Source organism: Microtus ochrogaster, unplaced genomic scaffold (genome assembly GCF_000317375.1).
Source record: "Microtus ochrogaster isolate Prairie Vole_2 unplaced genomic scaffold, MicOch1.0 UNK165, whole genome shotgun sequence".
Lineage (NCBI taxonomy): Eukaryota > Metazoa > Chordata > Mammalia > Rodentia > Cricetidae > Microtus > Microtus ochrogaster.
The window spans coordinates 31153-45369 of record NW_004949263.1 but is presented as its reverse complement, the minus strand read 5'-3'; the positions used below and the strand labels follow the sequence as shown (position 1 = coordinate 45369).

Below are 14217 nucleotides of genomic sequence, written 5' to 3'. Positions count from 1 at the left end.
ACTAGCTCTGTAGACCAGGCTGGTCTCGAACTCACAGAGATCTGCCTGCCTCTGCCTCCCGAGTGCTGGGATTAAAGGCGTGCGCCACCACCGCCTGCGACTAGCTCTTTCTAAGGTGCATACCAGCTCTTTTGTTTACAAATGTCTGTTTTCATAAGTTTGAATACAAGAAAACTTTGAACAGTACCCAGTAGCAGGGAGGGAGCTCTCTTTATGATGTAGCTATGTTCTGTCTGATCAGCTCTCATGATGAGGACCCAGTCAAGACTGTGTAGCAGATGCTTCTACTAGGACTTTACAACAGTAATCACTCAGAAAACCATTTCAATTAGGTCCTTGGTTGTCTGTCTTGAGGGCATGTGTGAATGCTGCCACCTAGCTGTAGGTCTTAAGATTCCCTTGAACAAGTGAGTTTCAAGTATTAGGTTCTGAAGGATCCCAGAGTTCTGTTCTTGGGGTTTTCCTTTAGCATGAACTCACTGAGTTCTACGTCCTGGCTTCTTGTGTGTTTGGTACTGCTGTGGGCACCAATTGTATGTCTCTGGTCCCAAGGCAAGTGGCATGTCCCAGCAGGGGCCTAAGAATGTCAGCACAGACTTTTCTGTAGCAATAGCTGCAGGAACTGGGCCTTCTGTACAGTCTTAACATGCAGGTTCACAAAGATCCCTGCCAGTGCTGTAGCCCATGTCACAGCTTCATTGCTGGGAGCTGGCTAAAGGAAAGCCCCGGTCGTGAGAGATGATCAGACAGCACCTAGTCACATCATAAAGAGAACTCCCTCCCTGCTATTGTTCAAAGGTTTCTTGTATTCATACTTTGAAACCAGACAGTTGTAAATAAACATGTCTTGCTTGCCTTCCCTCCTTAAAATATAGTAACATCTCATTGTGGAAGAGTTGGGTGTATTCTTACGCTGGGTTAAATTGTCCATACTGATGTCTAACCCATGTGCCCTGGCTTGTTGGGTTAGATATAATGAAGGTAGCTCCAAATATTTTGCTAGGATGTGAGCTATAGTAACCCCTGAACCAATGACCTAACCTTAGAAGCCATACTTGGGTGACAGAGGCCTCCTTGAGGACCACATCTCCATCAGGGCTGCTGCTGTGAAGCACTCCTTGCTCATAGAGAGATGCACCTCTCATGTCCTTGTCCTGACAGCCCAGACTGTAGCAGCTGGTACTAGTATGCCCACCTTCCTCTAGCCTGTCCCCAGGTACTTGTCTGGACTCCCCTGGCTAGTTGTAGCCGGGAGACTGTTACCTGGGTACTCTGGTCTTATCTGAAGAATTAGACACATTTTTGGGGTGACCATCAGGTACAGTAGCTGTGTGAAGCACCTCACCCCTTGGTCAGTATCAGTATTAGTAGCTTTTTAGCTGAAGAGGGGAAAACAGAAGTCCCTTTGTAAGAGCCCAAGCAGGCTGCCTGCCCAGTTGTCCTGCCCTGTCCTTACATAGCACTTTCCTTGTCATTCCAATAGAAGCATCTGCAAAGTGCAAATATATTAGGTTCGCTGGGCCTTGGTAGAAGGAAGACTCTGCATCATTCACCTGGCCCCTGTGACGCCTTCCTCTCTTTTACAGTGATGTGGTATGTGTTGCCTGTGAAAAGAGGATGCTGTCGGTGTTCTCTACCTGTGGTCGCCGTCTTCTCCCTCCCATCCTTCTTCCATCTCCAATCTCTACTTTGCACTGCACGGGCCCCTACGTCATGGCACTCACTGCTGCAGCCACACTGTCTGTCTGGTAAGAGGCAGGCACAGTCTGGGGCCTCCAGGCTATGCAGGAATCTGGTGGGGAAGCAACAGAGAAAGTGGCCAGTGAGCTCAAGAGCAGTTGGCAGTGTTCTCTGGTAATGAAGTGTCTTTTTAGCAGAGGTGGCTACACTCCTATTTCTCTCAGGATGGGCGTGGGTCTTGGGAGTGGTCCAATAGCTCTATGAAGCTTCTCTTAGATTTGGGCAGAATGGGCTGGGAATCTATGCGGGGATGCGGGTATTGAGCAGCAAAGATATTCTGATACCTTTGACTTGGGTGTAAACTGTTTCCTGTCTCTTTAGGGATGTTCACAGACAGGTGGTTGTGGTGAAGGAAGAGTCTCTACACTCCATCTTGTCAGGTAATCCCTATGGTGGGCAGAGTCCCAGGTCTGATGCAGATGTGGACTGTGGCCTCTTAGTCTATGTAGAGAGCCAGACTTAGGGCCCAACCTGAGACTTTAGTGAGACAGGGCTAAACTTATGTAGTAGGGAGACATGCTTTTGGGGCAGAAGATTAAATGGGTCCCTAAAATGGGTGACACAGAATGGCTTGGCTAAAGCATCAAGGAGCAGTATATAGATTATATATGAGCAGTCCAGAGGCTTAGTGTTGGGATTGTGGGAGCCAGGGCTCAGATTTCTCTATTAGTGAATATGCATTCATGCTTACCGATTAGAACTTAATCCTGTGGTATCCTCCAGGAAGTGATATGACGGTGTCACAGATCTTGCTAACACAGCATGGAATCCCAGTGATGAACTTGTCTGATGGGAAAGCATACTGCTTTAATCCATCACTCTCCACATGGTAAGAAGCTGCCCCTCTGTCCTATTCCCTGGGAGGGTATCTACACTGGATACCAGGGCATAGGCCCTGGGTCCTAGTAGTTAGTCCTGGCTGGCTTTACTTCTTTTGAACTTTCACCACACCCATATATGCACTACTGTTCCTATAGGATAGTGTGAATCTGGGCTTCCCTTCCTTCAGAGTCTAGGTAAGGGCACACTGGCCTTCTATATTATTTCCTGGAATGTTTGTGGCTCATGTTAGACTGGTCTCCTTTACCATCAACAACCTGGGGATATAACTCCATGGTTGCCTTATTAATAGTTAGCTTTGTGGGCTTAACTAGATCAAATGATCTTTGAGACTTACTGAGAAGGTCAAGCTACTGTGATTTCTATATTTCCTTTGACTAGTTTGGAATTTGGAGCCACTTTCTGTGTTTGTAAAATCTCTGTATACATTAGAGATTAAAAAAATGTGTATATGTCCATGTGTGCATATGTGTTATGTGTATTTGCATGTGTAGGGTGGATATGTATATAGGTGTATGCATATATGTCTATGTGAAGGCCAGGAAGTTGATGTCTGATGTCTTCTCCACCTTCTTTACTGAGGCAGGGACTCTCATTGAACCAGAGTGCTGTCTTCTAGATCCTTTTTCTGTTTATTTGTCTGTGTATCTGTCTCAATATTTTGTTTGTTTATTTATTGAGACAGGGTTTCTCTGTATAGCTTTGACTGTCTTGGAACTTGCTCTGCAGTTCCAGGCTGATCTTGAACTCACAGAGATCTGCCTGCCTCTGCTTCCCGAGTTCTGGGATTAAAGGCGTACACCACCATCACCAGGCCTAGTTCCTTTTCTGTCAAGAGTAGCCACACTGAGATTTCAGTTTTCAGTTAAAAAAAAAAACCAAATCTCTGCTATGTCCTTTCTCAATTTGCAAATTCTTATGTATTATGTGTGATTATTGTCGTGATGCAAAATTGATCATTTAAGAATAGGTAAGCCAGTATGGTGGTATATGCATGTAGCAGTGGTATTTGCTTAGGAAGTTGAGACAGGAGGATCCCAAGTTTGACTTTTCAAAAATTCAGAAGAAGGAAAAGACATACTAGCTGTTTGTTTTGGCCCTGAGAAAGTGGGAGAACCACCTTATCAGAAGAGTCAGAGGGACAGAGAAGCTGGAGGCCTGGCAATGCCCAGCAGATGGAGCAGGGCCAGACCATACAGGGCCATGGGCAGCTACAGCATTGTGTGAGCCAGGCATTCAGAATACATTTCATACAGGAGTCCATTAGACATCAAGAACCAAGACTGTGTAGTTAAAATGTTAATTGAGACTCCTCTCATCATCCTTGCCTTAAAATAAATATTTGTTAGACTCATGACTAGAAACCGTGCCAGTAATGGGCACCTGTCTTGGAGGACTGTGACTCTCAGTCTCTTCTGGTGAACTGCCAGTGTGGTGGCAGGTCTTGCTCTGCTCCCCTGTTCTTTTTGTCTTCTTGTTTTCTTGACATTTGCTCCTTTCTTTGCTTTCTCAGGAACCTTGTTTCTGACAAGCAGGATTCACTGGCCCAGTGTGCAGACTTCAGGAACAGCCTGCCATCCCAGGATGCCATGCTGTGTTCAGGACCGTTAGCCATAATTCAGGGCCGTACATCCAAGTATGTGAGCTGAGTATCTTGGCCACTTCAACAGTGCTGTACTGGGAGGGAACTGGGTCTGGTCAATGATTTTGTCCTGTGTCCTAATTACTGTTCATTCAGTGCAGAATGGGTTTTTATTTTTACCTATGTCAGGTATGTGTCAGGAATGGCCCCATCAATTTAAAGGCTCAGGTGACAGTCTATAAGGATTGTAAGGGGCATAAATACCTATCTGGTACAGGGTTTGGGAATGGGTAGACCTGTAATTTTGGGGACCCAAACAACAGGTACTGGTCAGGTTGCCTCTGGAATTTCATGCTGCCTAACTTGTGATGAGGGGTAGGGAGGTTGGTAGGAATCGGCACCCGTTAATAGATTGGCTAGCTGATGAATGGAAGGCCTTGGATAGTTTATTTGCCCTCTCTCCACCCTTCCATCTTCTCTCTGGTATACCAGGACACATGGGAACAGCCTCCTGATACCCATGTAGTACACCCTGTCTTATTGTGCCTGCCTTGCTGGTCTCTGCAGCTCTGGAAGGCAAGCTGCCCGGCTCTTCTCTGTGCCTCATGTGGTACAGCAAGAGACCACATTGGCCTACCTAGAGAACCAGGTTGCTGTGGCACTTACCCTGCAGTCAAGCCATGAGTACCGCCACTGGCTCCTCCTCTATGCTCGGTACCTTGTGAATGAAGGTAAGGTCATTTCAAAGAAGGTTGTCTGTTGACAGTTTTTCTCTCCCTTCTCTGAGCCCCTTATGCTAGAAGATCCTACATGCTCCCTAGTGTCTTTCCTAGGCTCTCCAGGCCATACCCACCCCACCATGGTTCTTAGAGTGCCTGCACCTTCAGCAGTATCCCCACAGAGAGCAACGTGTATTGGAAAAGGATAGTGCAGTGACCTCCAGCCACCTCTCATCCCTTGGTGGGCAATTCCTATCCTGTCTTACCAGCTTTCCTCTTCCTGGCTTCCAGTGTGTGGCACAGACTGACTCCTCCAAAGCTCTCCTGTGACTCACTCACACAGTCCAGCTCTGCTTCCAGAGTTCTTCCACAGCTTTGCCGTCCTTTCCTTTGTCCGTTGTAGGAATCTAGCAGAGTCACTGTATCAAGGGAAAACATTGGAACAGAATAGTTGCTTTTCATTGTATCTAAGGTAAACATCAGGATGAATAGTTCTTTTCTAGAAGTGCTTTGACCTTGAAGAAATCTTGGTGGAAATAAGTGATTGTTTTCTGTGATTTATAGAGTTGTTTTTCTGAAGCAGTGTCACAGCCGTTGCCTGACTAGTCACAAGATGCTTCTGGAACACCTGGAGCTCTTGAATTATTGGGCACTGTAAACGGTACACTTTTAAGTACTAAAGTGGCAGGGTGTGATGCTTTTCTTGAGAAAATCATATAGATTAGACAGGGACTTTGGTATGAGGAACTTGTTTACCCACACAAACAACAGTGTAACCATCAGTAAATATGTCTTTGAATGACTGTTCAAGGTTCAGTCCATTAAAGGGTGGACCTTCCTGTTGCCACACAGGCCTAAAATCTGTCTTGGAGTGACCTTTTTCTTTGATCATGTCACACAGCACAGAGTACTCAGTATTTGTCCTTCATCACCTTGTCCATTTTGTTACGATTTAAAGGAAAGAAATCTAATTATCTAAAAGACAGAAAAATGTACCAGTTGTCTGCAAATGTTACTCATAGAGTTAGTATCTCATGCTTATCTGATTCAGTTTGAAGGTGTATGTTTGTTAGTAAATCTTATAGTCACAGTAGTCATTACTGTTGAGCCTGCCTTCCTCTCTGACTCTTTCTGTGCTTAGTATGTGGTCACTGGCCTTCCTAAACATGTTGATATAACCCAAGTTGACCTGGGTTATGTCAGCCACGTGTTAGGTCGTGTACCCTGCTCCTGAGAAATGGTTTGCTCCTTCCAGGGTGTTGAGAGCAGAACTCACTCTTATATATCATGGAGGCTCTGCTTCCTCTGGGATCTTCACTTCTTGGAGAGAACACGAGGACCCAATCTTTCTTCTTGTTTTCTTGGCTGTGAGAGGAGGAACTGTCTGTAAAGCGTATGAGACACTATTTACTTCTCAAATTTCTCAGATTCTAGCTTCATCCTTTTCATTCTCTCCAGTCCCTCTGATTTCAACTGTCTAAGCACTGCCTAAAGTTCTGCCTCTTTCTGGTAGCACCACCTTCACTGTGGTGCCTGTGACCCTTGATGTCGCCATGTTCAGTTGTCATTCTGAAGTCGGCTTCCTAATCCACTCCCTCCCTTTTGAAGTTGCTTCCTAATTGTGATCTCTTCACACCATTGCCAAGTGGCTCATGTTAGTTCACTCCCCTTCACCAGTTCCCATTTCCCCACAACTTTTCATCACTGAGCTACCTGTGTCTTACTTTTTTGGGCCCAGCAGACAGCGAGGGTGCTGCCTGTCTTGTCCAGGGGCTGATGGATGAGTAAGAAACTATTATTCATGGGTCTCTAGGCTCCAAACAGCAAGAGACAGACATGTTTTGCTCGTAGTAGGAAATATAATATTTTTTCATTTATTCTGGTGTGTATAACAACTTAGCATATTCTTGATTTTCATTTCCTTTAATAATGTGTTCCTGTTTTTGTTGTTTTGTTTTTCTATGTTTAGGGTTTGAATACCGACTCCGAGAAATATGCAAGGATTTGCTGGGTCCAGTTCACTGCTCCACTGGAAGCCAGTGGGAGTCAACAGTAGTGGTAGGTGCTTCTTTCATTCTTGCTACAAGAAGTATGCTGCATTTCACGAAGGTAAAATTTTGAAAATAAGACAGAATGCTTTGAGAGTTCTTTCCATGAGGCATCCAGCTGCTTACTTTAGCCACAGTATCAGTAGGATACTGGCATACTGACACTGCACACCTGGGCAGGAGTTCAGTAGGCGCTAATCACTCCTGTGCTGAGGGAAGTGATCTACCAGCACTTGGTGTGACAATAATGAAGGATCATGTCAGGCCTGGTGGCACATGCCCTTGATCCCAGTACTTAAGAGAGAGATCTCTGTGAGTTCAAGGCCAGCCTGATCTATATAGAGTTCAGGCCAGAACAGCTATGACTACATAGTGAGACCTACTTTTCAAAAAAAAAAAAAAATCATGTCCTGTCTTCGTGAGGACCAATGTCTCTAGTAAGGGAGCACACATAAGAGGGAGGTTAACAAGCTACAATGAGACTGAATTGCCTCAGAGGAGTGGCAAGAGTGTAGAGAAGGACATTGTAGATGAAACCCGTGGATGAGGAGAAGTAGTCTACAGACCTGGACCAAACATTCTGGTGGAGGTAATGAGGAAGGTAGTAAAGGCTTGCTGCCCACATGAGGTACATTGGCAGACACACAGGAAGCTAGAAGGTGGTGTGGAATGATGGGGAGACCCATGTAGAAAATAGCCCTTTAGGCTCTCCCAAAGACCCAGAAGTCAATAGGAAGTTGTATTAGTGTGATGGCCATGGAAGGGGCAAGGAGACAAATTCTGTATGTATTTAGTAGTAGAACCAACAAGGCTTGGTAGGTAGATGAGTTGTGTGGAAGGAAAGGGGATAATGAAATTTTCACCTTCATAGTTTTTGGCCTGATAAAGGTAGATGGGAATGCCATTGAGTGAGTTGGAAAAGGAACCAATGGTCAAAGATAGGAGAAGCTAAGGATCCAAGAATTAGCTCACAGCTGGCACCTGCTCTGACCAGGTACATTCTGGTATGATACAGCCTTATTGTACAAGGCTGACCTAGTTCCCTTCTTGTAGAGAGGGACAGACTTACATGTACAATATCTTGGGTGATAGAAACAAAGAAAGAAAAGTGGATAAATGGATATGGAGCTATTTTGTACTGAGTGATCTAAAGGCCTATCTTCCAGAGTAGAGGAAACCAGAAAGTCATGCACATGTTTGACAGAAAGATGTCCAGGCAGAGGGAAGAGCAGGTACAAAGGTCCTAAGGTCATACAGAGTACTTAGAGTGTTAAGGAACAGTTATGCAGAGTGCCAATTAGAAGGCCAAAAGGAAATGAGATGGCAAAGCTTAAAATGTCAGTCATCACAGGCTTTGAAGATGTTGCTGTGTACAGTGACTGATTCTGTATTCTGTTTGTTACTTTCATTGCACTACTTTCAGTTGGGTAATGAAATTCTGGGTTCAGAATCTTCCTCCTTAATGGCCCTGTTGATGTTTTTCCTTAGACTTTAGCATTGAGTGCTGTTGCTAGAAGATCTGGTATAATCTGTTTTACATGGTTTTGCTTTTGGGATCTTGCATTGAGGGTTTTTTTGTTGTTGTTGTTGTTTTTTTTTTTGTACAAAAGTATACATGGTTGTATAAAGATTTATTATTGGTTGGTTTTTAATCACCACAGTAGAAAAGTAACTAACACAGTGGCTATTATGATATGATTGCTTCTCTGTATGTTATTGGTATGATATCTGTGGTTAATTTTCTATCCTACCACTTTGTTGAAAGAATTTATCAGGTCTAAGATGTTTTGGGTGGAGTCTTTGGAAATTTCTTTTTGTTGCCAACCAGCTCCCAAATAAAGACATGGAGACTTACTATTAATTATGAATACTTTACTTTATCTTAGGCTTGTCCCACTAGCTCTTTTAACTTAATTTAACCTGTTTGTATTTATTTACATTTTGCATTGGTGCTTTTACCTTTCTTTCATTCCTACTTTGCTGATTTCTTCATTCTGTCTGGTGCCTGGCATCTCCCTGCCATCTCTTTTTCTTTCTTCCTCCTTGGGCTTAAATTTCTCCTCCTCTTTACTTTCCCTTCCCAGAAGTTCTACCTATAAATCCTTCCTCATTATTGGCCAGTCAGCTTTTTTTTTTTTTTAGACCAATAAGATGACTTAGGTAAGCAAGGTAAAACAACAACACATATTTACATAGTTAAACAAGTACCACATATCCTTACATAGTTAAACAAATATTCTGCCACAGTCTGTTGTAGTCAGGCTTTCTTTTCTGTTACCAGCCCAAATAATGCCTCGCTGGCGTCTCCCAGGTGCCTAGATTCATCTCCAGTTCCTGTCTTTCTTTGGAAGTCCCTCTTGTCTTTCCTGCCTAGCTATTGTCTGTTCAGCTTTTTACTACACCAATCACAGTGACACATCTTCATACAACGTATAAATAGTTCACAATATTCTCTTATGTATAGAATCATGTCATATGCAATAAGGATACTTTGACAGTGTGTCCTATTTGTGTCCCTTTTATTTTCTTCTCTTGACTTGTTTGTCTACATAAGACTTCAGGTACTATGTTGAGTAACAGTGAAGAGAGTAGACACTCTTGTTCTTGATCACACTAGGAATTTTTTGCGACAAAAGTCATGTAAGGAATTGCACAACATCCTTAGCCATCAGGGAAATGCAAATCAAAACAACTCTGATATACCATCTTACACTTGTAAGAATGGGTAAGATCAAAAACACTAATAACACCTTATTCTGGAAAGCATGTGGAGTAAGGGGAACACTTCTCCATTGCTGGTGGGAATGCAAACTTGTTCAGCCACTCTGGAAATCAGTATAGTGGTTTCTCAAAAAATTGGGAAACAACCTACCTCAAGACCAAGCAATACTACTCTTGGGCATATACCCAAAGGATGCACACTCATACCACAAGCATATTTGTTCAACTATGTTTATAAAAGCATTATTCGTAATAGCCAGAACCTGGAAAAAATTAGATAAAGAAAATGTGGTACATTTACACAATAGAGTACTACTCAGCAGTAAAAACAAAACAAAACAACAACAACAACAACAGCAAAAAATAATGATGTTGAAAAAATGGTTGGAACTAAATAAAAATCGTTCTGAGGTAACCTAGACCCAGAAATACAAACACGGCATGTACTTACTCATAAGTGGATATCAGACATAAAGCAAAGGATAACCAGCCTACAGTGCACGACCCCAGAGAATCTAGGTAACAAGGAAGACCCTAAGGGAGACATATATGGACCCCCCCTGGGAAGGGTAAATAGACAAGATCTCTTGAGTAAATTGGGAGCATGTTGGGGAGGAAAACATGAGGAATGGGATGATCAGGTTAGTGGAAGGACGGAATGGGAGAACAAGGAAAGAGTATCTTGATTGAGGGAGCCATTATGAGGCTAACAGAAACTTGGCACTTGGGAAAGTCTCCGGAAAAAACAAGGATGACCTCAGCTAAGACCCTAAGCAATAGTGGAGAGAGTGTCTGAACTGTCCTTCCCCTGTAATAAGATTGATGACTACCTTAGTTATCTTAATTGTCATCATAGTACTGATGGAAGCAGATGCAGAGATCCACAGTTAAGAATTAGTCTGAGCTCTCTGGGTTCAGTCAAAGAGAGGGAGGAACGATAATATGAGCAAATGGGTCAAGACCATGATGGGGATACCCACAGAAACAGCTGACCGAGGTAGTGGGAGCTTACTGACTCTGGACTGACAGTTGGGGAACCTGCATAGGACCGAACTAGGCTCTCTCAATGTGGGTGACAGTTGTGTGGCTTGGGCAGTTTGTGGGGCCACTGACAGTGGGATCAGGATTTATCCCTAGTGTATTAACTGGATTTTTGTTTCTATTGTGTGGAAAAATATGAGCAGTATTAGCTCTATTTTGAAATTCTGGTAGAATTTTGCAATGAAACTATCCAGCCCCGATTTTTTTTTTTTTTTTTAAATATTGAGAGACTTTTGGTGACTGCTTCTATTTCCTTAGAGGTGGACAGGTGACAGGTCTATTTAAATTGTTTATTTGGTTTTGCTGTAAATTTGGTATGTGGTCCATATCCAGAAGATTGTCCATTTCTTTTTGATTTTTCAATTTCGTGGAGTACAGGTTTTTGAAGTATGACGTGATGATTTTGTGGATTTCCCCGGTGTCTGTTGCTATGTCTCCCTTTTCATTTCTGATTTTGTTATTCTCTCTCTGCCTTTTGGTTAGTTTGAATAAAGGTTTGTCTCACGCAAAGAACCTGGAGAAATCTCACACTAGCAACTTAAACGCACAACTGAAAGCTCTAGAACAAAAGCAAGCCAACTCACCCAGGAGGAGTACATGACAGGAAATAGTCAAATTGAGGGCTGAAATCAATAAAATATATCTGAGTACAGACCAAATAGTTTTGAATCTACTAAAAATGACGGACCAAAGTCGATATACAGTTAGTCATACCCAGGTCTCCATAGCATTGGAGGCAGGAATATCCAGAACAGCAGTCTTACTGTCCAAGCCAGGCCTATAAGGTGGAAGAGGGACATGGAAAAGACTGACCTTATTTTGTCAAGGCAAAAGTGGTGCAATCAATTCTCCAAGGTCCTGCAGTTTGTCCACAGTCTGGACTGGGTCCTGGCGGCCGGTGTTGCACTGGGGTCATCTCACCCAGCAGTCAGCATTGTTGTAATCCAGATGGAGACCTCATGGCATCTCATAATCTTCTTTGGAGACCTTGGGTTACTGTTAGGATATCGAAGTCTCTGCCTAATGTAATAAACTTTTTAACTATTATTTTAAATGTCATATTCTGCAGATCTCTGAAATAAGAGGGCTGCCTAGGCACGTCTGATTAGACAAACCCTGCTTTTTATTACCTGTTTTAAGTTTGACCTTGAAAACATACACAGAGGACTGAATAAGGCCCATTCCTGTAACCTACCATATCAGCACTTTAAAGATGACTGACTAACCTGTATTTTCAACAGTCTACAATAAGTTAGTAGCTTTAACAAAACTAGAGCTCCAAACTCTGTAAAGAAACTGAATTAGTCATTTTGAGGGTAAACACACAACAAGTTTATATCAAGCTGTTAATGCTGTCTCCTGCAAAGGCAAGGAACAGGCCCAAAAGTGAAATCAGAAGAGGAGGGAGTCTAAAAGCTAGCATTGCCCTAGGGCAAACCGAGACTAAGGTCTATCTTTTTGCTGTTTTATAGAACTCATTTTGGCAGGTGTATACTAAGCTGACTTGGGAAAACTGCCATAGGCCTTACATTTTAACCCCTTCACAAGTACCGCTGGCAGGACTCAATCATGGATCCCGTCTGCCCAGGGAGTCAAGGGGGTGATGCTGGAACCTTAATACCATCAGTTGAGCAGTATTGGCCCGTTCTCGAACAAAAGCCATCAAGTCTGTTGATAAGAAGCAAGATCGTTAGAGCTGGAAGCAAAGTTTTAACCAAGGAGACCAATTGATCAAGTTTTCATCCAGCTTCTCTGTGTGTTTTTTCTTAATTATTAACAAGGCCATTGAATTTTTAATTACTCCAGAGTGATTGACACAAAAACAACATTGTTTTACCAGAAGAGGGGGCCTAAACCTCTTAGTATTAATACAATCCCAGTTTTTCTTTCTCTTTTTTTTCTTTTTCTTTTCTTTTTTTTTCCCTTGCCATAAAAGGCCACTTGGAGTGGCCTCTGGTCTCTCTGGCTTCTGAGTCACCCTGACCAGATCCAGCCAGGGGTCAAGGGACACCTTGCCACGGGTCCCTGCAGTGTTTGCACCGATTTGCACCCTGCCAATAGGGGGAGACATCCCATTATAGGCCTTGTGGTATTTCGCGGGTTTTCACAATTTCACATAGTAAGTAGTCATTCATTGTTCTATTAGCTTATTAGAACTACACCATGGGGGGAGGGGAAGAAATCAGAAACATTTTTTATATCTTAAGTTATTTTTTTTAGACCCTCAAGCTTATGAACTTTTATATCCTCAGACCTTAAAACAGAAAGAAATCAGAGAAATATCATCCTTTACAGTAGCCACAAATAAAATAAAATACCTTGGGGTAACTCTAACCAAATAAGTGTAAGTGAAAGACCTCCTCCCCTCCCCTTGCCTGAGACAGGGTTTCTCTGTAGCCTTGACAGTCCTGGAACTTGCTCTGTAGACTAGGCTGGCCCTGAACTCACAGTGATCTGCGTGGGAATTAAAGGTGCCACAGTCTGGCTGAAAGACCTGTATTTTAAGAACTATTTTTTCCTGTTTGTTTGTTTTTTGTTTTTTGTTTTTTTATTGAGCTCTATATTTTTCTCTGCTCCCCTTCCTGCCTCTCCCCTCCCCTTCAACCCTCCCCCAAGGTCCCCATGCTCCCAATTTACTCAGGAGATCTTGTCTTTTTCTACTTCCTATGTAGATTAGATCTATGTATGTCTCTCTTAGGGTCCTCATTGTTGTCTAAGTTCTCTGGGATTGTGATTTGTGAGCTGGTTTTCTTTGTTTTATGTTTAAAAACCACTTAGGAGTGAGTACATGTGAAATTGAAGACACCAGAAAGTGGAAAGGATCTCCCATGCTCTTGGGTAGGCAGAATTAACATAGTAAAAATGGCAATCTTACCAAAAGCAATCTGCAGATTAAATGCAGTGCCCAGCAAAATCCCAACAAAATTCTTCACAGACCTCGAAAGAACAGTATTCAACTTCATATGGAAAAGCAAAAAAAAAACCTAGGATAGCCAAAACAATCCTGTACAATAAAAGAAATTCTGGAGGCATCACAATCCCTGACTTCAAACTCTACTACAGAGCTACAGTGCTGAAAACAGCTTGGTATTGGAATAAGAACAGACAGGAGGATCGATGGAACTGAATTGAAGACCCAGATATTAAGAACTAGTTTAAGCATAGTCCTTTTCCTTTAGATTTTTCAACTTAATGAAATAGATTTTTAAAATATGTGTTTATTGTTTTCTGAATTTTATTGCTTTCTGTTGTTTGCCTCTCTTTTGATTTTCAAATTAGTTAATTTAGGTCTTTTGAGTTTTTTCCTGTGGAATTCTCTCTCTCTCTCTCTCTCTCTCTCTCTCTCTCTCTCTCTCTCTCTCTCTTTTGTCCCATTGTTCTGTGGGGTAGAGACCCAGTGACCACTCAGCATGACTAAAATCCTGAGAGTCTTTATTAAGCTGGCTGACATCTGGTGACTGCCTGGAGAGAAAAAAACCTCACAGAGAGGCCTTGAATGCATTTTACAGGGAGCATTAGAGGCAAA

At 42.8% G+C, this 14217-nt stretch overlaps 1 protein-coding gene across 2 annotated transcripts in view; it reads left to right on the top strand.

Moving 5' to 3' along the window:
* LOC102002839 (protein HIRA) overlaps nucleotides 1–14217 on the top strand; it is a 103873-nt gene that overhangs the window by 76058 nt on the left and 13598 nt on the right. For both annotated transcript variants that reach the window (XM_005372048.2, XM_013355545.2), the window contains 6 exons: nucleotides 1587–1748; nucleotides 2062–2120; nucleotides 2464–2569; nucleotides 4094–4216; nucleotides 4730–4893; nucleotides 6851–6939. In XM_005372048.2, the coding sequence (XP_005372105.1) occupies nucleotides 1587–1748; nucleotides 2062–2120; nucleotides 2464–2569; nucleotides 4094–4216; nucleotides 4730–4893; nucleotides 6851–6939 (703 nt within the window). The remainder of the gene's footprint in view (nucleotides 1–1586; nucleotides 1749–2061; nucleotides 2121–2463; nucleotides 2570–4093; nucleotides 4217–4729; nucleotides 4894–6850; nucleotides 6940–14217) is intronic.